Raw genomic sequence first — 24,495 nt, forward strand, 5'->3', positions numbered from 1 at the left:
AAAAAAAAAAAAAAAAAAAAAAAAAAAAAAAAAAACTGGAGGCAATCATCACATTCCAGGTCCCAAAAGCATAAATGACGTAAAAATGCACAATACCTAGTTTAGGCTAATTTCCTGTAGGCCATAAAATGTTGGACATTTAGTGGTAAAACTGATGTTACACACCATCTCCTCTAACCTTCCACCAGTATCTAATATGGGGTCAAGAAGAAACAGTCTGAAGTAATAAAGGACTTCACCAAAGTCTCCAACTTAGGGTCAGGAACTAGTCTGCTGAGTGTTAGTACCCTGGTCTTGTACGCTCTCTTCTATTGTATCAGCACTGAACCTTAAGAAATTATAAAACTGATGTAAAAGGAAACACCATTCTAGTAAGTTTCTTTTAACTTGTTATAGGAAAAAACCCAAAAAAACAAAAAACAAAAAACAAAACTATATTGGGACTACATAAATATAAAAAGATAATGTTTAAAGAAATCAGTATCATCTTCTTCAAATAGAAAACTGGAGGGAATTCCTTTTAAGAGTAGTTGGCTTTACATAAAGCAGAGTATAAGGTAGAGCAATTTGAGATAAAAACAAAACCCACAACACAAAAACAAAACACATATACACATTTACACACATATCTACCTGATTTTAAAAAATACAGAAAAGACCCTTGAAAAAGCATTTTGTACTCATCAAAACTAGAGGATTTCATGAACTAACTAAATAGGCAATTCCCACATTCTAATTTTAGGCTCTGGAGTTGGGAAGAAAAAAATGGGAGTGGGGGCGGGGGCATGGATGGGGGACGGGGAACAGGACATATTTCCTTGGAATAGACCCATGGCTAGTAAAGGGAGGCAATAATTGTTAAGGGGCTGGGGATGTGGCTCAAGCGGTAGCACGCTCGCCTGGCATGCGTGCGGCCCGGATTCGATCCTCAGCACCACATACAAACAAAGATGTTGTGTCTGCCAAAAACTAAAATAAATAAATAAATAAATATTAAAAAATTCTCTCTCTCTTTAAAAAAAAATTAAGTGTTAAATATGAAAAAATTGATTTCTTAAGATTTAGAAGTCTACTGAGAGAACTGTTCTGAAATTTAAACAGTGCTGTCTAAATAAAAATTCTGTTAACTGAAAAACTATCAGTCAAATTTTAATGATGATCTACTCACTGTGTGAACAGTTGCTGATATTTTAACTTGCTTTTGTTCAGATTCTAGCTGGCATAAATTTTTAACCCGGATCCAGTCGATCTCATTCATACCATTCATCCACTTCCCTTCTTTGGGCAACACACTGTAGGTAAAGGTAAAAAGACATTAAAAATGTGTCTTTTTGTGGCGCTTTATAAATCAGAAAATTAATGGTTTTCTTTAGGCACACTTCCAAAACTCTGCATGTATGCCTTAAAGAGACTAGTGAAAGATGATTATATTTTACTGAGCTGTCTCTATAAAAGTTAGCTCTTTTTTAGGGTAATGTTAGGCAACGATCCATTCAGTCCATAATCTTATAGCTTTCAAATACTCTTTGACTTAAAATTGTGCAAATATTCTGTGCCACAGTTTTCAAGGGGAAATGTTGGAAAGTGAGCATCCAGTTGTTCACTCTTGACTATACACTGAAAACCCTAGGGGACCTTTGAAAGACTGCCAAGGCCCATACCCTGGGATTCAGATATAACAGGGCAGCCAATACAAGTGAGCAAACTGTCACTGCACAACAGTGCCACATCAGCCACATCACAGGAGTGCTACACACATTGTATATACTATATATTTGTATTTTCATTTTTTAAGAGTTTTGTTTTTTTTATTATGTTATCAGTTGGCAGTAGAATATTATGTTCTAACAAATCTTCCTTCAGCCATAAGAAAAAATGAGCCATCAGAAGTCCTTTTTGGGAATTTTATCAGCACCCTAAAACACAATTCTATCCTTTATTTCAATTATTCCACCCTGGGACTCCACCTCAAGTTAGCGATCCTAAACAGAACAAAGTTTGAAGTGCAAGATGTTCCCTAGAAGATTACCTTGAAAGCAGAAAATTGGATGCAGTTGTTGCTCCTGCTGCTGCTGAAGATGTTAACTAAAAACATTTAGCACTGTGTGCAAATGCTCTGAGGATTTAGTTCTTTATGACTAAAAAGCTCTCACTAATTATCACCTCTGTTTTACATTAGAAACTGAACAGAGAGAGAGAGATGAAACTACTTGTCCAAGGTCACTGTGGCAATAAGTAGAAAAACTGGGAAGAAACCCAGGCAGCTGGCTCCCAAGTGTTCACCATCCCGCCCCCCGCATCTTGCTGTCCTATCAGGCACGGAGAGGCAAAGTGTGCTGTTTGCCAGGCACACAAAGATTATTATTAGGTAACCATCAAATGAGGTTTACAAAACATCTACAAACATCGGAAAGAGGAGAAAGCAGGGAAAAAACTACAAAACAATCATTATGCTGAAAAAGATAAAAAACCCTTCAAAACAGTGTTTGAGTTCAGAAGAAAAGGAAAGCTACTGGAGGCCATAGTGACTGACGCTGCATTGGGGCTGCTACCTCAGGTCTCCTCTGTGTTCCCTTCCTTACTCTCTAAGTCCTAGTAAATGCAGATCACCTTTATAAATGATTATATAATAAACTTTCTTGTAAACAAGACGGGGAAACACATGTCTGCAAGACACCTGTTCAAAAGAGTATCAGTGATAAATGTCATATAAAACAAACTCAGTCCACAGGGCTATGCTTGTAGGACACACTGGCCATAGAAATGTATTGGCCCACATGTGGGTAACAAAAGTGGCACAGTGCAAACATGACCACAGGGCTTCAGGGGTGATTCTGCAGCTAACTTCTCTAACTGGGCAGCCAGGAGGTTCTTCAGTATCATAAAGAGATGATAAGAAAAAACTGAACTGCCTTACAGGTCTCTGTGAAAAAAATATCCAGGGCTAGGAGTGCAGCTTAGTGGTTGACTGCATGCTTGCCTATCGTATGGGTGCGGCCCTGGCTTCTAGATGCAGCACCAAAAAACAAAACAACAAAAACAATATAAGACAAAAACCAAAATATCCAAACATAGGGCTGGGGCTGGGGCTCAGTGATAAAGTGCCTGCTTAGCATGTGTGAGGCACTGGGTTCGATTCTCAGCATCACATATAAATGAATAAATTAAATAAAGATTGTCAATTAATATATTTTTAAAAAAATATCCGAACATAATTTAGCCATACTCTTAATACCTTTTTCATGTAGAATTTCAGGAATTTTCTGTGAGAATATGCCTTTATTTTTTATAACTTACGCTAATCAGAATTCATTTAATAAGATTTTGCCTAATAGCCAACTAATTTAGATCACATATAGGCTATAAAACCAGGAATATCTATATTATTTTTGTTACCATATTTATCAGAAAATCACTTTTCAACATTTTTACCCCTTTAAGTTGCATAAGACATCCCTATATACAATATTTAGAATATGTCTAGAAATAAACATTTAATTCTTATTATTAAAGTAAAGCTTTAGAGTTCTATTGGATGATACTATCATTAAAATAACTTAGAAAAATTCTCCCTTTTCATCTTTTACCTCCTATCCTCACTATTAGGAGGCTGAACTAGAATGGAGCTTCCGTTTCTGAGCCCCTGCTCTCTGAACGTCTTCTTCATGTCTTCCTCGGGCACAGCGGTCCAGCTCTCTTCATCTGCAGACCTGGTGCTGTTCACAAGGATGATGCCTGCTGGGATGGCCGCAGCTGTGAACACAGTACCCACTTCCGCATTAGCAGGAAAGACATGTGGCGATTCTATCAGTCGCCCACGCTTCTTGCCTTCACCACTTGACTCCAGATGAAGAATGTTTAACAGCAGAGGCTCACAGTCAATCCCAGTCTCAATCTGGACTCCTCCAACCTGCAACAGTATGGAAAAACCTGGCATAGTTCGTATTTGTGAAATTAACATCATCACTAGTAATGATATACTACTCTTGTAATAAACAAAACCCCAAACCTCATCTTTTCCCAAGTGAAATAAAATTTTCAATTTTCAAATTTTTTTTTTTTTAAGTATCAGAGGAACAACTTAAAAATTTTGTTTAAGAGCTTCTCATATCCATATTTTCTTTCTTAGGAGAGAAATCTGGACTGGAGGTGGAGGTTAATGAGTTATCAGTGGGTGTGAGGAGAAGGCCCAAGGATGCATCTTCTGAGACAGGAAACTCACTCTCTTCCTCCAAGGCTCCACCTTCCCTAACTCAACACAGCTGGCCAAGCCCTCTGATACCAGTAGGTGCTATGCCCGCCCTACTACAGCACTTGTGGTGCTGTTCGCGCTGTGACTGCCTGAAGGAAGCTGACTGACCTCCGCATCCAGCATGTGACACACAGCCTGGCACAAGGAAAGTCTCAATAAGTCTCTCTTTGACATGCAACTACCACTGACTGGACTAAAATGTAGGGATATTTCAGGAGTTTTCTAATGTCCAATTGCCTTCACATGTAGTGGACAAAATTTCATTACAATGACTTTGAAAAATCCAAAATTATCATTTTTTTTTCAGTGATTTTTTTTTTTTTTTTTACCTCCATTCCATTCCATACAAAGATGTCTTCCCCATCAGCAATGTCAACTTCACACAGCGACAGCTCATCTCCTAGAAAGGGTAGTGACACCATTAATCATGATCATCTAGCTGAGGAAAGAGCTGGGTCATGTAAATATTTTATCATACTATCATTTTTATTTTTACTTTAAAATGCTGTTACATCACTTTGCAAGCATGGTGGCAGGACTAGCCAGGACAAAGGCCGACTGTGCGGCAGTGCATAGTGCTGCAATAGTTGCTGAACAGGAATTAGGTGCAGGCAGCAGCAGCCCCGGCTCTACCACCAACCAGCTATAAGTGTGTGCCTCAAGCCTCTCAGCTTCAGTGTTTTCATTTATGAAATGGGGGTAAAAGAAGTTCGTGAAAATCAAAGAAAAATGAACATGAAACTATTATCACAAGATTTGGTATAGTGAGAAGTCCAAAATGAATAAATGTTACTATTACTACTGTTGTTATCATTGTTTATGTTATTTAAAGGAAATACATACTTTTAAACTCTCAGAACACTTTTGTTTTGCTATAAAATCTTAGGCTGAGAGTTGCACAGAAGAAAATCAAGCCACATAAATAAGATTCAAATTATTTTAAACCATTTTGTGCAAAAGTTCACGGTAATATTGTAAAAATACTAAGGCATTTAAAAAACATTTTTAAGAAATTTGCCTTACTTGCTGTGGTTGTAGCTCAGTGGTGGAGCACTTGCCTAGCACATGTGAGGCACTGGGTTCCATTTTCAGCACAACATAAATTAATAAAATAAAGATCCATCAACAATTAAAAAAAAAAAAGAAAGAAAGGAAGGAAGCAAGGAAGGAAGGTGCCTTACTTCTGTTAGGAAGATTTCACATACATAAATTTGGTACATTATAAATTAGATTATTTCTTTTTGAAAGCTTACAGTGTGATGGTAGCTATATAGTTACGAAAGTAGTAGGTGGGGGAAATACTAGCAAAGAGGAAATCACAGGTGAATCCCACAAAAGTAAATACATAAAATTAGTTGTTGTGGGGCTGGGGTTGAAGCTCAATGATAGCATGCTTGCCTGGCATGTGGGAGACACTGGGTTCAATGCTCAGCACCACATTAAAAAAATACATAAAAAAAAGGTATTGTGTCCATCTACAACTTATACAAAATTAGTTGTGTTTTCATAATTATCTTACCATCGAGTGTCTGATAAATGTGAAGTCCTGCTGGTACATGCTTTGCTACACTAAGAACCATGTCTCCTTCCCAAAATTCTAGTAGCTGAGGAAGAGAAAAATGAAAAGTAACATATGAATACATTTCCAGATTTAATAAGAACAACACTGTGCCGACTTACATAGAAAGCAAGAAGAGGAACATCCCATCCCTACCCAACACCAAAAATTTGGAAATAAGACAATATTCTCATTATATTAGTCAAATCTAAAGATGGCTAACCTCTTCCATTCTTGATCTCTTCCACATCTGAATGACTGTATTTACATGAAAATGATTTTTATCAGAAAGCAAACTGCTCAGCAGGCCAGCTTACAAATTTCTGCCCGAGAGCCACACTTTTTTATATCATTGGCACTGATTCTAGACCACACTAATTTTTTTTTTTTTTGAGAGAGAGAGAGAGAGAGAAAGAATTTTAATATTTATTTTTTAGTTTTTGGCGGACACAACATCTTTGTTTGTATGTTGAGGATCGAACCCAGGCCACACGCATGCCAGGCGAGCGTGCTACCGCTTGAGCCACATCCCCAACCCGCTAATTCTTATTCTCTAGCTGCACAAAAAGGAAGGCCCAGCTTGGTGGTATACAACTGGGATCTCAGATATTGGGAGGCTGAGACAGGAAATCCTAAGTTCAGGGCCAGCCTCAGCAACTTAGTAAGACCCTGTCTCAAAATAAAAATAAAACTATGCTGGCTTGGGATCTGGCTTCCTTAAAAAGACTCCTAAAGTGCAAGAAGTAAAATCAAGAATTGATAAATGGGATGGATTCAAACTAAAAAGCTGCTTCTCGGCAAAGGAAACAATTAGTAATGTGCAGAGAGAGCCTACAGAGTGGGAGAAAATCTTTACCAATGAACCTCAGACAGAGCATTAATCTCCAGGATATATAAAAAACTCAAAAAACTTCACACACACACACACACACACACACACACACACACACACCCCAAATAATCAATCAATAAATGGGCTAAGGAACAGAACAGACACTTCAGAGAAGAAAAAATGTTATCAATCAACAAATATATTAAAAAATGTTCAAAACTCTAGCAATTAGAAAAATGCAAATCAAAACTACTCTAAGATTTCATCTCACTCCAGACAGAATTACAATTATAAAGAATATAAGCAACAATAAAAGTTGGCAAGATATGGGGGAAAAGGCACACTCATACACTGCTGGTGGAACTGCAAATTGGTGCAACCACTATAGAAAGTGGTATGAAGATTCCTCAGCTACCCAACTCCTCAGTTTATACCCAAAGGAAAAAAAATCAGCATATCGTAGTGATGCAGCCACATCAATGGCTCAACGCACAATAGCTAAACTATGGAACCAACCTAGGTGCCCTTCAACAGATAAATAAATATAGAAAAGGTGATATATATACACAATGGAATACTACTCAGCCTTAAAGAAGAATGAAATTATGGCATTTGCCAGTAAATGAATGGAGTTGGAGAATATCATGCCAAGAGAAATAAGCCAATCCCCCAAAACCAAAGGCCAAATGTTTTCTCTGATATGCAGATCTAATTCACAATAAGGCGGGGGCTAGGGAAGAACAGGGTTACTTTGGATTAGGCAGAAGGGAGTGAAGGGTAGGAAGGATAGTAGAATGAATCGGACATTATTATCTTATTGTATGTATCACTACACGACTGGTTTGATTCTACAGCATATAGAATGAGAAGTTATACTCCATTTATCTATGAAGTATCAAAGTGTATTCCACTGTCATGCATAACTAATTAGAACAAAAAAGGACTGGGCATATGCCTACAATCCCAGCAGCTCAGGACGCCGAGGCAGGATTGAAAGTTCAAACCCATAGTCAGGCCCCAAGCAACTAAGTGAGCTCTATCTCAAAAAAAAAAAAAAAAAAGGCTGAGGTAAAGTACCCCCTGGATCCAATCCTCAGCACCACACACATACATACACAAAAATCAATTATTTAAAAAAGAAAATTGGTTTGCTTTTCTTAGTAGAAAAAAAAAATCAAAAGAAAGCTGCTAATTTGTGGGGGATATAATTGTTTTGCAAATTCATTTATTTTGGGGACAAAATCCAAAATGCTTACATTTTCTATTTCCCTTTTTCTTGGTCAAGAAATAGTGTGGGGTGAAGAATCACGACCATGGAAAAGAACAAGAGATGAAGAGACCAGAACCGCACCACCGTCCTGCAAGGCTGAGCAATGGCAATATAGGTTTCTGTAAATTACAACTTCTTTCATCCTCAAAATGAATAGCTTGCCCTCAGAAGGTTAAAGAACCAAATTGTAAAATTCATATGAAAGCACTGTAAGTAAAATATAGAGCACTACTGTTGCTGTTATTATTATCATCATCATTAAAACATAGATGGATAAACAATTAAGACAATGATTATGATGATATTTTTAACTAGAGACTAATAGATATTTTTCTTCATTAGTAGATACTAGTTTTAGGGCTAGGGGGTGCAGTTTACTGTTAAGAGTGTCTGCCTAGCATGCACAAAGCTCTGGATTCCATTCCTAGCACCAAACAAAAGAAAAAAAAATCTTATTAATAAATGCTATTATATACCCAAAGGCACAAAATTAGTTGCTCTTATTTGTTTAGTGGTTCTTGGTCTTAATCAATATGCTCACCATCTCATTCCCTCTGAAAAATAATTCTCTTTCATTTATTTCTCCCAAAAAGAAACTATATACTTTTTGGGCCCCCAAATAAAAGGTGCCAGTCCAATGCTCTATTTGAAAAGCTGCTGATGGGAAGTGCACAGGAATAGGGGAGAACTGCTGGTTCACCTTTCTATGAACTGGAAGATGTAGGATTTTCCTAAGCAGCTTTGAAAAACAGCTGTTAACCTACATAAGATGAAATGTAGAAGCCAGCTCAAGATGGATTTTAAAACCTCCATTTTAATACCTTCATTAAGCTAATTTACCTGAAATATTGACTGTCGGAGATGTCCTAAAGTTTTTCTTTTGTCAAAGGTCAAATCCCACACACTTTCTGCCTGAGAGGTTACTGGGTGCAGAGCCCCATTGAAGAAACGATAATGAGGGCCCAGGTGAAGATGCAATTCAAAATCATTGTTTGCAGAATCACATTCTGCCCTTCAAAGAAGCATACAAAATATATCAACACTATGCTTTTATAATGACACTGTGTTTTATCTCAAACCAAAATATTTCCTTTACAATACAAGTAAATTCTCCATTCTGCTTAAGTACCATCCTTTTTTTCTACCTGCCAAAATGTACATCTTAGATTTTCTTTCTTTTTTTTTTTTTTAATGACACATTTTGGATTTTCAATCATCAGCAACATTCCCAGGAATTCCAAGGGAAAATTGTTTCCTTGCACTGTTAATCACATTTCTTTGAACAAATGCTGACACCTGAAACCTTCCAATCCTGAGATTATATTATAGTTGTAGACAAATGCTAGACACTTGCTCATGTAACTGACTTCTGCTTCATCCTAACTTTACTAGACTCCTTGGGCTCTTGCATAAGATACGTGCAGTTGCTGGCACAAACATCCTGAGCTATGCAGGAGGCTGAGGCAGGAGGATTACAAATTTAAGGCTAGCCTGGGGACATAGCTCAGTGGTAAAGTACCCCTGGGTTCAATCCTCAGCACCACAAAAACAACCAACCAAACCAAACCAAACCAAACCAAAAACCCCAACTCGCACTCCATTTATATTATTTAGTGTCTTCATTTGTTTTTTTTAAGGTTTGGATAGATTTTATTGATTTATTTTTAATATTTTTAAAGTTGCAGATGGATACAATACCTTTATTTTGTTTATTTTTTTATATGGTTCCGGGGAGTGAACCCGGTGCCTCACACATGCCAGGCAAGTGCTGAGCCCAACCCCAGCCCTCTTCATTTCTTTTGAGAGTTTCTTTGGTTTTGGTGTATCATTCAATGTGCCTGCTATTTTTTTTCTCCCAGATCCAAGTCCATGATTAAAATGATGAACGCATTCCCACTACATAATTGGCCCCATGAATTCACAAGGAGATGAGTAAACTTCCATTTCCCTACCTGATACCTACGGCCCTGTCAGTGAGCAAATAAGACCCAGTTCTTCAGGATTCAAGCCCTAAGAGAATGCTGACATGCAGATTCTTATAAGCCATAGCTTCAAGAATCCATTATGGGTTTTTGTCCAAGACAGACACTAAACCTAACAGTTCACAGAATCCACATTTCCTTCCTTTTGAAAATCTTCCCATCTCTGATCTCCTGTCACTTTATGTTCAGTTCTCCACAGCTACTTAAAAATGAGGGTGGTTTTAAGGACAAGCTTTCTTTATACCCAAGGGATAACCTGGCCCCTGGTGTAATTCACTTTGCCCAAATGTGTGCTTGCCTATTTCCCAAGTCTTCTTAGGCTTTGGTCCCTACTTGGCAATAGCCATTTTATGTTCAGTTTTACAGATAAGGGTCAGTTCAAAGCAAATGATACCTCCACTATAAAATATTCAACAGCCAAACAGGTGTTTTTTAACTAGTTGAGTACTCTTTTAAATTTTCATTACTGAATGAATAAGGCCTAAATTAGATCTGCATTCTCCAGAAAAATTACTCAAACTCTAAAAGTAACTTAAATTACCTTTTCACTTTCAGTTCAATGTTGGCTGCATCCATTTCTTTCAGCAGGTGACAGGGGACCCTGTATCTTGGGTTAGCTAGAGCTGTGAACAAAACCTATCATTAATTGTGCTGAATAAGTGAAATCTGGGTGTTGGAAAGGCAATGTGAGAACTTTGGGAGCTGCACAGGGGCAGAGAAAGTGCTGCCAACCAGCTATGTAGATGCTGACTTTCCCAGACCTTGGCTTTCCAACCTAAGAAAGGAAGGAGAACAAATGAAAGGCAGCTGGCTTTTGAGCCAAACTAGAAGGATTCTACTCCTTCACCCCTCTTTAAGTAAAAAAAAAAACAAAAAAAACCCCACTATTTTCATTCCAATTACACATGTAATAATTGGTTATTGTAAAAATTCTGGAAATTATTTTTTAAAGTATTATATGTAATCTCATTCCTAAAACACACATGTATGCACACCACACAAACATGCACAACACATGTATTTTTAAAAAAAATAACTGGAATTATAGCTGATGTATTTGTAACTTGCTTTCTGATTTCATAAATTGTATTTTTCCACAGCCTTAAATAAATAATTGCATAGAAGCCTATTCTATGTAAGTAGCATAATTAATCTAACCCATCTTTCTCTATTAGACATTGCGGTAGTTTTTCAACTAGTCCCTGCTGTAAAACAATAAGGCAGCAAACATCTTTGAACATAATATTCATACACAGCTCTGATGACTTCATGACAAACTTGTGAGAGTTACTGGTTTAAAGGATGAGGTAGTTTTAAGGCTCTTAATTTTTTTTTTTTTTAATACAGTTGTAGATGGACAGCATGCCTTTATTTATTTTTTTATGTGGTGCTGAGGATGGAACTCAGTGCCGCACACATGCTAGGCAAGTGCTCTGTCACTGAGCTACACCCCAGCCCTAAGGCTTTTAAAAATATACACATTTGATTGTTTGTATCTGTTTACATACATACCAGCTGCAGAGGAAGTGTCGGCTGCTGGGAACCAGATTCACAAAAAATGTGTGACATGGTAGGAAACTAGCAGCATCTCCTTCCTATTTTAAGTTTTTCTGATTATGGGCTGGGTTGGAAATATTTTTGAAGAATAAGAATTTCTTCTTTTGTACATTGCTTTTTAATAAACTTTTCCCAATTTACTAGGGAGCATCATAGAATATACGGAAGAGCACTTTACAGATAGGGAAAATAAATCTGTCATGTATTTTACTGTTTTCTATTACTTTGTCATTTGAAGTTTCTGTCACTTTTTCTTAGTCTTTTAGTTTAGAAAGGTCCTTTCTATCTTAAAATCAAATAAATTTACATATTTTTTTTAAAGAGAGAGAGAGAGAATTTTTTTAATATTTATTTTTTAGTTTTTGGTGGACACAACATCTTTATTTTATTATTTTTTTTGTGGTGCTGAGGATCAAACCCAGTGCCCTGCACATGCCCAGCAAGCGCGCTGCCCCTTGAGCCATATCCTCAGCCCAAGTTTTCATATTTTAAGATTCCATTTTTATATAAAGGAGCTATCATCTCATTTGAGTGATTGGCAGAATATAGGAAAATGTCTTAGTTAATTCCCTAGCAACAAAACAACTTCCCAGTTGTATTTATTAAGTAATTCACTTTCCCATTTATCCAAGGAGTTTCTTCCCTTGGATTAAAGCCTCTGACATGCCGAGATTGATTCCTGGGCTCACTGGGGTTTCAGTGATTTTGGCATTAGCATTGCTCTGTCTTCATTGCTAAACAGTTTTATAGACATGTTTTTACTTATACTATAAACAGCCCCAGTAGTCCCTTCTTCAATTTTTATTTCTCTAAGTAAATTTTAGAATTGTTTTGTGAAGTTCTGTCCCTTTATTCCCCAAAGTCCATCAAGACTTTGACTGGACCTTTATTCAATTTCTCAGCTACCCAGAAGCTGTTGTTTGGTACAAAGTCCAAGTATGCTCACACTCACTGTCAATCTGGTAAGAGACTAATACTCCATCCAAAGACATTCCCTTTCTGTTTCTATAATCATGAATTCTGATCCACAGTATTTCTATCAGAACCATTATCATGCCTTTTTTCTCTCAGAAAAATACAAAGCAGTTTTGGTTAACAGAAGTCATATAATTGTTTCAGATCTAGAAAGATAATTTCCTTTGATTCTAATGCAAATTTGTAACTGCTTTACTCTTACTTTTTATAAAAAATGATCACTATTCTCATTGAGAACATTCTCTTCATCTCTAATCATAGCTATGTTTCAATCTAAAAAAGATTTCCTACTTAGCGTTTTTTATGTTTAGGAAATGATCAAAAAGTCTTCCTGATTTATTCATGTTAACAGCTTCAATTAAAAAAATACCCTTTACTGTTAAACGTCGCAAATGGTTATTAACCTCCATGGTTTAAATTCTCTTGGCTCAATAATGAGAGCTTCAAAGAAATTTCCACTGATCAGAGGACATTACTTTGAGGCAAAAGCAAAAATAAATGGGACAATTAAGGGGAGATGAGAAAATAAGACCAAGGCTAACACAAACGCTGCCGAGTGGCAGTTGCGTCTGAACTAGTGTGATCACACTCAGACTGCCAACATGGGAAAAGATCATGTGACCCAAGGAAATCCAATTTCAAACAACTTATAACTGTGACCTCATATTATTATGAGGATAAATTTAAATAGAAATATATAATCTTTATAAAAAAGATACATTTTTAGATTTTATTTGGCATAACATATTACTTCTTTAAAATATGAAATATTATTTTGCTTTAAAATATTTTTAAATGTTTCCAGAGTAAGCCTTCTATTAAAAGAGCAAAAACTCAACAGTATTCCATGTTTACCTTCTAAAATTATTAAACAGGAAAACTTTTCTTTCCATACCTTCAGGGGGTCTCTGCAACTGGGATTTCCGATAAAACAACATGTAGGCGCTTTCTTTGCCCTGAAATTGCTGTTCGATATCTTTCTCCTGGATTGGTTGAACTTTAGAGTCATTTATATCAAACCAGTGGGAACAGGCAGTGCTATCACTTAATCCTGGGGCTTCTAAAGCCAGTGAGTGGAAACTCTGTTGATCAGTACTTTGGAAGTCAGACTTAGACTGGACAGGATCTTTCTTCAGTAGACTAACTGTGCTTCCATCTGAACTTAGAAGGAACATCTGAGAATGCAGCTGCAAGAACTATGCAGAATCAGACAAAAAAAAAAAAAAAAAAAAAAGCTGGATTAATTAAAAAAATTTTAAATTAGACCTTAAAAAATGTTTTCTTCCTTTCTGTGGTTTAGATTTTTTTTTTTTTTTTCAAAACTTCATCTTTATTTTTGGCCCAGTCCACGAAGGGGAAAACATCCATTTAGGTGTAAGAAGCCATTTAGCAAAAATGAAGAGAATTCTGTGAAACTGTTTAATAGTTATATCAAGGGAGAAAGCTGCCATGCTACAATCTAAAAAGCATTCTAATTAATGCTGTTTTTAAAAAAGTACTTAAATGAAATGGATTAGGTAGAACAAAAACTTTTGAAATATTTAAGGGCTACCTAAACAAAGCACAAAACAATGGCAATTGCACAGTGCACCACTATCAGAGATAATCTGAAACTACTGATCCAGACAGATCTGTTGGGATAAAGAGGTACGATCACAAGTTTGAGACTAGCCTTAGCAATTTAGTGAGACCCTAATTAACTCAGTGAGACCCTGTCTCAAAATAAAGAAAATTTTAAAAAGGGCTGGGGATGTGGCTCAGTGGTTAAGTACCCCTGGGTTTGATCTCCTGTACCACAAAGAAATGAAATGAAACAGAATTAAAAAAAAAATTACTTCATTAAGGACTAAAATCAATGAAATAGAAACAGACAAGCAGTAGAGAAAAATCAATACAATTATATCCTATTGTATCAGAGGCTGTTGATTTTTTAAAAATATTCTTCTTAGTTGTAGACAGACATTATACCTTTATTTTATTTATTTATTTATTTATTTATTTATTTTTATGTGGTGCTGAGGATTGAAGCCAGTGCCCCCCACACACTAGGCAAGTGCTTCACCACTGAGCTACAACCCCAGCCCTGGCTGTTGATTTTTTAAAAATAAACTTGATAAACCCTAGCAAGAAAAGAAAACACTAATTAATATGAGAATATTTTAAGTATTTGACACCATACATAAAAAGGCAAATTCCCTAAACAACACAATTTTCCAAAATAATACAGGTAACAGAAAATCGATTTTTGGTGGTCTAATTAAAAAATGCTCTTAAACAATTATTGCAGTGGGTAAGTGCTTTGCTTTTACACAAAACATTTCCTAAATGTTCATTAAATGTTCTGTTGCTTTGTTTGGTTATTTTCAGTCAAGTTTTTATCTTTTGTTTCTGGTAATATCAGTTTCTGCAATGAGTCTTTAGCCTAGGAAATGAGATAAGTAAGTTTCTAGAAGTTAGAGCTTTGGGATAATTTGTTTTTGCTACTGTGATAAGGGCGACTTCCTTGTTTTTTTTTTTTTTTTGCTTGTTGATAAATAACTTAATAACTGATACTTTATAAGTAATAGCTGAATTACAGCTATTTTTGAACAAAAATGCTGATTTTATTTTTATCTACTTAAAATATCTTAGAAATTCAAGTTGTTAGGAACATAACAAAATATCCTGGGACTAGGATTTCCTATGTTGATGCCATGTATTACCCTTCTCAGTGGCCCATGCTGTTTTCTGTACTTCTTGTTCCAAGACATTCCCATTTTTTTCAACAGTTTCTGGCCCAGTTGATCAACAGATATTAGATTATTCTCCTCCTTATGAAATAAACACAAAGTCATTTAAACAAGTCTGATGAGAAATAATTGCAACACAAATTCTGAGGGATCAACAGGATTTTATGTAATTACACGTGCCTAGAACAAAAACACGTAAGTGGATTAATCATTATTATTGCCATAATATGACAGCATACACCTATAATACTGGCTATTGAGGAGGCTGAGGCATGAGAATATTAAGTTGGAGGCCAGCCTGGGCAACTTAGTGACACTGTCTCAACAACAAAAAATAAAAGGTCTGGAGATATAGCTCAGTGGTAAAATATCCCCGGATTTGAGCTCCTGTACTGCAAAGAAAAGAAATGAAATGAAATAAAATAAATCGTAATTATTCATTATAATTTTTTTTTTTGGAAAAGTAGCTTAAACCTAGGTTCAGAAAAATCTTATTTTTTTAAAGTCTATTTGTATTTGAAGGTTCCAGCAAATCTTGTATCTGCAGGACTCACCACTTTATAGATGGTACCTTCCTATTATGTGCCATATTTTAACTATATCCAAAGGGTATCCTGATGTTTGATAAATTCCTGATATTATATATGATTTTTAGAAGAAATATTTAAGTAAAAAATATTATTAACATCATCTGAATATTTCAAAGTATACAAGTTCTGGAAAGGGACAAGATGTGACTATTATAGGTTGAACTGTGTCTCCCCCAAATTCATAGGTTGAATCCTTAGCCTGCAATACTTAATGATGTGATTGTATTTGAAGTTAGGGCATTTAAAGGGGTGGTTAAAGGCATTTAATGGGGTGGTTAAGTTAAAGTGAGTCCATTTTCCTTTTTGGAGTTGTCCCTAAACAATGTGACTGATGTCCTCATATAAATAAGCCCACCCACTTGTGATAGCTATATAAGCACAAATACACAAACAGACACAACCTACCTGTAATATGACTGCTTGTAGTATCACCAATGGATCATCAATCTCCTCTTCATTTTGAAGAGTTTTCAAATTCACATCTGGCTTACTTTCTTCCTGCTAAGAAGGAAAGCAATAAGATTTTCTATCACAAATCTCTTAGAGGAATTAATAAAATAGGAGTGTCTATGCCACTGGAGAAATGATGGTAGAAAACAATAATCTGCAATATGCATTGGAATCAGGCCAACCTGGTTTCAAAATACAGGTTTTGTTGAACAATTCTGAGCAAATTACTTGATAGCTCTGGCTTCACCTTACAAACTGGATAAAGATTAGAATCTGGTATACACTGGCACCAATGTCTTCTAGCCAAACACTGCTTTGGCTGAGTCATGTGTAATTTGATATGTTGAACTACCATCATCATCATTTAGTTCCAAATATTTTCTGGTTTCATCTGCCATGTTCTCACTCACTCGTATTGGCCTAAAAACTCCAATCCATTTTTATGGGCTCAATTTAAACACTTCTTTTCATTTCCTGATTGATATTCAAAAAGTTTATACCCCATTTGATAATGGCATTGGGGAATGTGTCAAAATTCCCCTGGTGAGCAATTTTTATTGACTCTTTTTTCATATGTAAGAGCTTGCAAAAGTATTTTAAATTGGCTTAAAACTATAAATACAAGGAGACTTTAAAAATTAACACAAGGGAAAAAAAATCAAGAAATAACAGAAGAATGTGGCACCAGATCTAACCATCTAGCTGCAAAATTACTAAAAATGGTAAAGTAAAAGCAAAACATAACAAAAACATATTTTTAAACATACACATTAGGACTACCCTCAGAGGTTGAGAAGTGAAATGGAAATCCAGGTAGGAAATACAGAGTAAAGGCTTCTAGAATCCCAACTGCTGCACTCTGAATGTTTTTGTTTCCTAAACATGTATGTTGAAACCTAACCCTAATGCAATAGTATCAAGAGATGACATCTTCAGGAAACAATTAAGTCATAAGGGTGGGCCCTCATGATGGGATTAGTGCCTTTATAAAAGAGATTCAAGGGAGCTTGTATGCCACTTCTGCTGTTTGAGGACACAGCAAGAAGGCACCATCTGTAGCTGGGCACAGTGGTGGTGGCTCATTCCTGGAATCCCAGCAACTTAGAGGCTGAGCCAGGAGGACTTTAAATTCAAAGCCAGCCTCAGCAACTTAGAGAGGCTCTAAGCAATTTAGTGAGACCCTGTCTCAAAATTAAATTAAAAAAATAAAAAGGGTAGGGGATGTAATTGAGTGGTTAAGCACTCCTGGGTTTAATCCCCAATACCAACAAAAAACAAAACAAAACAAAAAAGGAAGGTACCATCTATAAAGTGGCAAATCCTGCAGATATATAATATTTGCTGGCACCTTTATGTTGGACTTTCTAAGGAAGGTTCCAGAGCTGTGAGTAATACATTTTTATTGTTTATAAAAAGTATTGTTGTAGCAGCCTGAATGGACTAAGACACCAACCTTGTTGATACTGAGCTTCTACTCTGATGCTCAAATAGTACAGGGTTTGGGAGAGGAAACCTAAGGCTTACCCAAAGCACAGAGTTGAGTGATTGGTTTTTCAAAAAAGTACCAATTCTCTAAATCCTCTGACACCAAATGTCCCACAATTCTGTTCAATTCTGGCACTAACTATCTGTACCCAAACAGATTATACAGGTTGAGCCTTAGTCCTATAAGACTGACTCCCACTTGGTACCCTAACCATAAATGGGGTTTCCAGGTTATTTACACTTCCGCCTGATCAGTTGCAAATTCTAGGGTAAACACAACCCTTATTCCAGGTTCATAATTTAGTGGAGCAATTCACAGATATCAGGAACCTATGCTACAGTTTATTATAAAGGATTCCAATGAGCATCTAGATAAAGAGGTTGTAGGGTGAGGTCCAGAAAGGTCGCGAGTAGAGAAGCCTGTCCCCACAGAGTCCAGGGGGCCACATTCCCGGTACACAGATATGTCACCAACATGGAAACTCCCCAAACCTCATTACTCAAGGGTTATTTATTTTTTAGTTGTAGTTGGACACAATATCTTTATTTATTCTTATGTGGTGCTAAGGATTAAACCCAGGGCCTCACATGTGCTAGGCGAGCACTCTTATCACTGAGCCAAAACCCCAGCCCTACTCAAGCACAGAAGTTCACTGTGGAGGCAGCGCTGATTAAATCACTGGCCATTGGTGAACTCAATCCTCTTGTCTTTTCCCACTCTCCAAGGTCAGGAGATGGAATGTAAATTCCACCCCTCTCATCAGTGGGCAATCTGGCCCCATCTTAAGGCACAGATCAAAACCAAGAACTTTGAACACTGGCATACTACTATTGTCTAGTGTATGATTATATTCAAATTCTACCATTGTCTAATCTATGTCTTTTATGAAAATGTTTTCCCCACTCTAGTGTCAAATCCAAGATCATGTGTAAGGTCTCTTTTAGCCTAAAACCATCTCTTAGTTTTACAGTTCCTCTGTTATGATAAACTATGGAATTTTTCCAGCAAGTAAAATGAGCATTGATTTAGATAAAACACAGTATGGATTCTGCATCTCATATGGCAACCAGGCCCCATCTTAAGGCATCTAAGAATGGACTCTTTAGCATGAACACCATAAGGTGGAAAGGGGCTTATCATGAATAAAATAACTTCCATCAAGGAATTCTAAAGACCTATATACCAGGAACTGGAATTGGAGACAACAAATACATCAGATGCTCTGTATCTACGGGATCTATACCTGTGAACTCAACCAACTGTGCATCAAAATATTAGGAAAACAAGAATGTTTGTACTGAACATGTAGAGACTTTTTTTCTTTTTATTAGTCCCAAAACAATACAGGATAGTGACTACTTGCTAGGTATTTTACATTATATATTATAAATAGCCTGGAGATTAAGTATACATATATATAGGCATATGTGTGTGTAGGTAATATGCAAATATTATTGCCATTTTTTCCAGGAGAAAGAATAGAACGGAATAGAAAACTAAAAAACAGACTCCTACAAGGGACTTAAGCATCCATGGATTTTGGTATGGGGAATTCTGGAACCAATTCCCCAAGGACACTGAGGGATGACTGTATATAGTTTTTACATACCACAATGATAGACTGCAGCAAAATGTTGGAAATCCTAAAGGGCTACACCTTCACTAGAAGCATGATATGGAAAAAAAATTATTCCACAATAAAGGGCAATAAACTGGACTGCCTTGACCTTAGTACTGAATGAAGGGAAAAATTTCCTCTAATAATCACCAAGGATAAAAGGTGCTTCATTTTATCTGATCGGGAAGGTGCCCAAAATGGTGGTGTCTTGGCAAACGTGGCATAGCATTTGACAGCAATGTCTGCACAGCTTTCTGAATCCAGAACTGGAGAGCTAGATACTGCAGTAAGGTCAAAGAAATGGAAGAATGTGATTGACTTAGCTTCATTTTAGAAACTGGTGAAGAGCATAGGGTTGATGTGAAATGTATTCTAATGTCACAGTAGACTCTAGTGAGCACTTTCCCAGACCTTCTACAATTCACTGAGAAAATTATGAAACTTTTAAAAAGACACCAAAGGAGCTTTAAAGAGATATATCTTGGTCATATATGAAGACTCAAAACCCCTGTGTATGCACGCATGCAGGGGCATGTGCATATGTGAAAATATGGGAAAGTGATTCTAGGAAGACACACAGAAGCATAAACAAGATAGGTAAGACAATCCTGAAGAGCAGCATGTAGGGAGACTTGTCCCATCAGATGGCATGATTTAAAATTAACCTATGGCAATTAAGTGTGTATTTGCCCAGGAGGAGAATGAATAGAACAGAATAGAGATCTAAAAAACAAGACTCCTGCATTAATGAACAATAGATCTAATGAAACTGACACAGTAAGTTGGTGGAGAAAAGCAATTATTCAATAGGTGGTAATGGGTAATGTTTTGGGGAAAAATTCTCATACCGTTCACAGAAAACCACCTAGAAGGACTTACATTTTTTGTTGTGTTTTATGGTCCTGGGGAAGGACCAGTGTTTCAAATGTCATTAAGTGATGGTCAATGAGTGTTGTTTTAAAGAGCAACCACAGAAGACATGACACTGCAGCCATATTACATTAAATAGGATAAAATTTGCCCTGGCTTTAAATCCTACTGTGAAAGCTTTGTACATTTTCACTTACAATCTGCAGGATGCAAAATCCATACTGTGTGTTATCTAAATCAATGCTCATTTTATTTGCTGGAAAAATTCCATAGTTTGTCATAACAGAGGAACTGTAAAGCTGAGAGATGGTTTCAGAGTAAAAGAGACCTAAAAAAAAAAAAAAAGATAACTAAATCTAACACATGATCTTGGATTTGACACTAGAGTGGGAAAAACATTTTCATAAAAGATATAGATTAGACAACTGGTAGAACCTGAATATAATTATACAGTAGACAATGGCAATAGTAATATACCAGTATTAAAAGTTCTTGGTTTTTTATCTATGCTTATGTAAGAGAATATCTTTGTTTTTGGTGGATAAACACCTAGTATTTAGAGGTAAAGGAGTCTAATGTCTTCCATTTACTTGGTTCAACACTAACAATGATGTTAATAATGTATACATGTCTGTGTGTGCACATGCACAAATGTGGGGTTATGGTTTAGATATGAGGTATTTCCCATTGTGAGACAATGAAAGAAAGTTTAGAGACAAATGATTGGGTTATGAGAGCCTTGACTTAATCATTGTGCATTAATACACTGATATGGATCAACTGGATGGTAACTGTGGGCAGACAGGGTAGAGCTGGAGAAACTGGGTCACCAGAGGTGTGCTTTGGGGCTTAAGTTTTGTACTTGTTGAGAAGAGTCTCTCTCTCTCTCTCTCTCTCTCTCTCTCTCTCTCTCTCTCTCTGCTTCCTGGTACCATATTCTAAGCTGCTTTCTCCCTCCACGCCCTTCTGCCATGATGTTCTGCCTTGCCTCAGGCCCAGAACAATGGAGTTGGCCATCTATGGACTGAGACTTCTGAAACTGTGAGCCCCCAAATAAACTTTTCCTCCTCTAACTGTTCTTGTCAGGTCTTTCAGTCACAGTGATGAAATAGCTAACTAAAACATGTGGCAATATGTTAACAACTAGAGAATCTAGGTAAAGAGTGCATAGGAAGTATTTGTACTACTGTGGTATTTTCTGTACATGTAAAATTATTTAGAAATAAAAATTTAAAACATATCTGAATTAACTTAATGCCTATCAAAGTTTTCTACAGGGTGAGTATACAATAAATGGCAAAAGATCATCAACAAAATATTGTAAAAGGAACTGAAAAACCAAGACATCGCAAGATATTTCTAAATGAGTTTGTACACTTACTTTAAATTGCCAGTTTCCCAGATGATCAACATCTTTAATATATACATGATAATGTCCTCCGTAGCAGCCACCTTTGTGTATAATGACTGAGAAGAGGTCATATATATATTCTAAATCATCTAATTCACTCTAAAGGAAAAAAGGAAAATAAACATGGATAATTTAACATAAGATGCTAAAATATATGTAAGTAGAATGGAAAAAGAATTCCAAGTATTGAAATTAATTAGAAATTACAGTGAATATCACTGTCATTTAAAGGTAAGATAAATTTAAAAGACTGGCTTTAAATTAAAAAATTTTAAATTCATTGCTCAACTACTAAACACACTATATTGATCTATTTTGGCCCCTCACTTAAACGTGAACACATGTATCTGAAAAAGCTGTTAGTTTGGGCTGAGATATGTAAGCTAGAGGTTTTTAGCAAGAGAAAACCATCTTTGTACATATCTATCATGATGTTAAACACACATGTTCTATACTTGACGAAACTGTCCTATGTTCCAACCAGGCTGCCCCACAGAGTCAGAGTCAGATCAACTATTAACCCTCCAGACATTTCAGTCATCTGAACAGAATAGAAATTTAGCAATTGTGAACAATAGTTGTTCTTGTTTAGAGGCAATATGTAGAATGAAGAAGTTCTTTCCTGCTTTATTAATTCTATGATCAAACTTTTCTATAATTAATTAATTAATTAATGCACTTTATATTTACATGTAACCCAAGAGATAAACTTCTACAATGGCAATTAAAAACAAAACAAATGGAAACAACTATAGTAGATTAAGAGACACTTTAAATTTCTGATGCAGAAGAACAAGAAAGCCTTAGTTTTCACTTTCCAGGGGTCTGAAGCACTTGACATAAGCTCCCTTCTGATTGTGCCATCTAAACTAGACCAGTGTAACTTGTGATGTAAATGCATACATGGGTGTCTGCTGAGGGATGCTAGTTACCGGAGGAATGTATTTGATTAAAATATTATAGTTTTTGAGTGGACAGTAATTGAAAATGTCTGATTTAGGCAAAAGACAGGAGAGAGATACACAAAGATGCAAGGTGTTTCTACACTAATAGAAATTCAAAAGCAAGATTGATGTGGATGTCCTAGATAAGTGGTCAATTATATTACTTATTTCAGATCTGTTATACTGAAGTATGTTAAATCACATGATGAAATACTTTTTATAAAAAGAGTAGTGAGTATATTAACTAACCCTGGGAAAATCATTGATTTTGAGTATGCCAGTAATAGGCTAAGCATCCACAGAATACTAGAATCTCTGAAAATTCAAACATTCAAAAAAAAAAAAAAAAAAAACCCAAAAAGCTGAGCAATTAGGCCCACCTGTGAAGAGTTTGAATTAAATAATGTTAACAAAAGGATTACTTTTTTTTTTCACAGAAATTGAATATCTAGCTAATAAATATTCTGTTCCTAATAAAATAAGAATGATTTATAATAAGAAATATACCAGTCTCATCACTCTGATTTTAGCATGTATAATAATGATATAAAAACTATAAGTGGGTCATAAAGTAGTTTGTTTTTATAATTAACTTGCTTTCAACACATTTTCTTTCCTGTGTCTTAAGGATTACAAATTCTAGACTAGAAAAATTCGATTTGTCTGTTCACTTTCTAGACATGTAATTCATTATCACATCTAAAATAAATCCAAATAGCAAAGTACCAATTAATGGTAATTTTTTTAAAAGCAGGATCATTTTAAATTTTGTTTTAAAATTTTCATCTCAAAGATTTTTCAAGAAGAGTTTAATAGAGAACAGAGAACTTGTACACTTTAGATTCAAAAGGACTGCAAACAAATCAGAAGTTCTCAGCCCAGGGCAATTTTGCAACCCCATCTCCAGGACATATGGACTTTTGACCACTTTTGAAGACATTCTCATTGCCAAAGTGGGAGAGGAGTGGGGATGCTACTGTCATCTATTAAGTAGGCCAGGTGATTTTTTTTTTTTTTTTTTGTGGTGCTGGGGATCAAAGCTAGGACCTTGGGCCTGCTAAGCAACTGCTCTACCACTGAGCCACATCCCAGTCTAAAGAGGCCAGGAATGCTAGTAGACATCCCACAATGTACAGCACAGTCCTCCACATCTAAGAATGACTAAATTCAAAATGTTAACAGGGCTAAGGTTCAGGAATTCTGTAATAAACTTCCATCAGGTCAATAAGATTCAAATATAGAAGGGGAAAAGAAAGAATTTAAAAATAAAATAATTCAAACCTGCTCACAAAAAGGCTTGAGATTGATCCGGAGAGGGAATGTGTAACTGCTAGTTTCCTTGTAGCGTTCACACTTCACAAAATCAAAATTAAATCTTAGTAATGAGACAGTAAGAAAAGGAGGCAACTTGCGCAATTTGGCCGACTGTTAAAAGAAAAATTCACAAAGTTTTTAAAAAGCAGTTATGTGAAAGGATAATATTACTTAAAGTATGAAAAAAAACACCTGTAAGCTTTAGGAGAAACAGGTCCTTAACTCACATACAGTCATTAACAATGGGTTCAATAATATATCTTGAGGAATCTCATCTATTTTATGGGACTAAGGGTGATTGATATCACTCATTTATGCTCACAAAAGTTTCACAAGCTACTTCTGTTTTCAGAGCTGCCATTCTAAAATCCTACTTGATGAACATGTTGTAACTGCTCATTATCCCTCTCCATCTGCTCCTATTTTCTGCCCAATTCCTGGCCTTTTCCTTTGCTCCTTCATAATCATATTTTACCTGAGCTCTGAACACATGAATTAGGAAAAGTCTAAGTGTATACATTTTCTCTAGGGAGAAGATCCACAGTTTAATTAGACTTTTAAAAGGACTATAATCCCAATGGTTAAGATCTATTGATCAGAGTTTTATAGTTGCTACTTTAAAACTCAAAAGCAGATTAAGGTATTTTTGTTGTTTTA

General features: G+C 36.0%; 1 protein-coding gene across 21 annotated transcripts in view; it reads right to left on the reverse strand.

Annotated features, from left to right (window-relative positions):
- The window catches only part of Usp40 (ubiquitin specific peptidase 40), a 66,840-nt gene that overhangs the window by 29,698 nt on the left and 12,647 nt on the right, over positions 1-24,495 (reverse strand). For 19 of the 21 annotated variants that reach the window (XR_007349548.1, XR_007349552.1, XR_007349553.1 and 16 more), the window contains exons 7-17: positions 23,806-23,949; positions 21,551-21,679; positions 16,151-16,246; positions 15,129-15,236; positions 13,322-13,622; positions 10,436-10,517; positions 8,753-8,924; positions 5,772-5,856; positions 4,582-4,652; positions 3,588-3,910; positions 1,169-1,292 (exon numbers count right to left, since the gene is read on the reverse strand). Coding sequence is in view for 15 of the 21 variants with exons in the window: in XM_048808760.1 (XP_048664717.1) it covers positions 1,169-1,292; positions 3,588-3,910; positions 4,582-4,652; positions 5,772-5,856; positions 8,753-8,924; positions 10,436-10,517; positions 13,322-13,622; positions 15,129-15,236; positions 16,151-16,246; positions 21,551-21,679; positions 23,806-23,949 (1,635 nt within the window). In the remaining 6 variants the exon portion in view is untranslated. The remainder of the gene's footprint in view (positions 1-1,168; positions 1,293-3,587; positions 3,911-4,581; positions 4,653-5,771; positions 5,857-8,752; positions 8,925-10,435; positions 10,518-13,321; positions 13,623-15,128; positions 15,237-16,150; positions 16,247-21,550; positions 21,680-23,805; positions 23,950-24,495) is intronic. The other 2 variants (XM_048808756.1, XM_048808758.1) reach the window with 2 other exon arrangements.

The sequence above is a fragment of the Marmota marmota genome, unplaced genomic scaffold (genome assembly GCF_001458135.2).
Source record: "Marmota marmota marmota unplaced genomic scaffold, marMar, whole genome shotgun sequence".
NCBI lineage: Eukaryota > Metazoa > Chordata > Mammalia > Rodentia > Sciuridae > Marmota > Marmota marmota.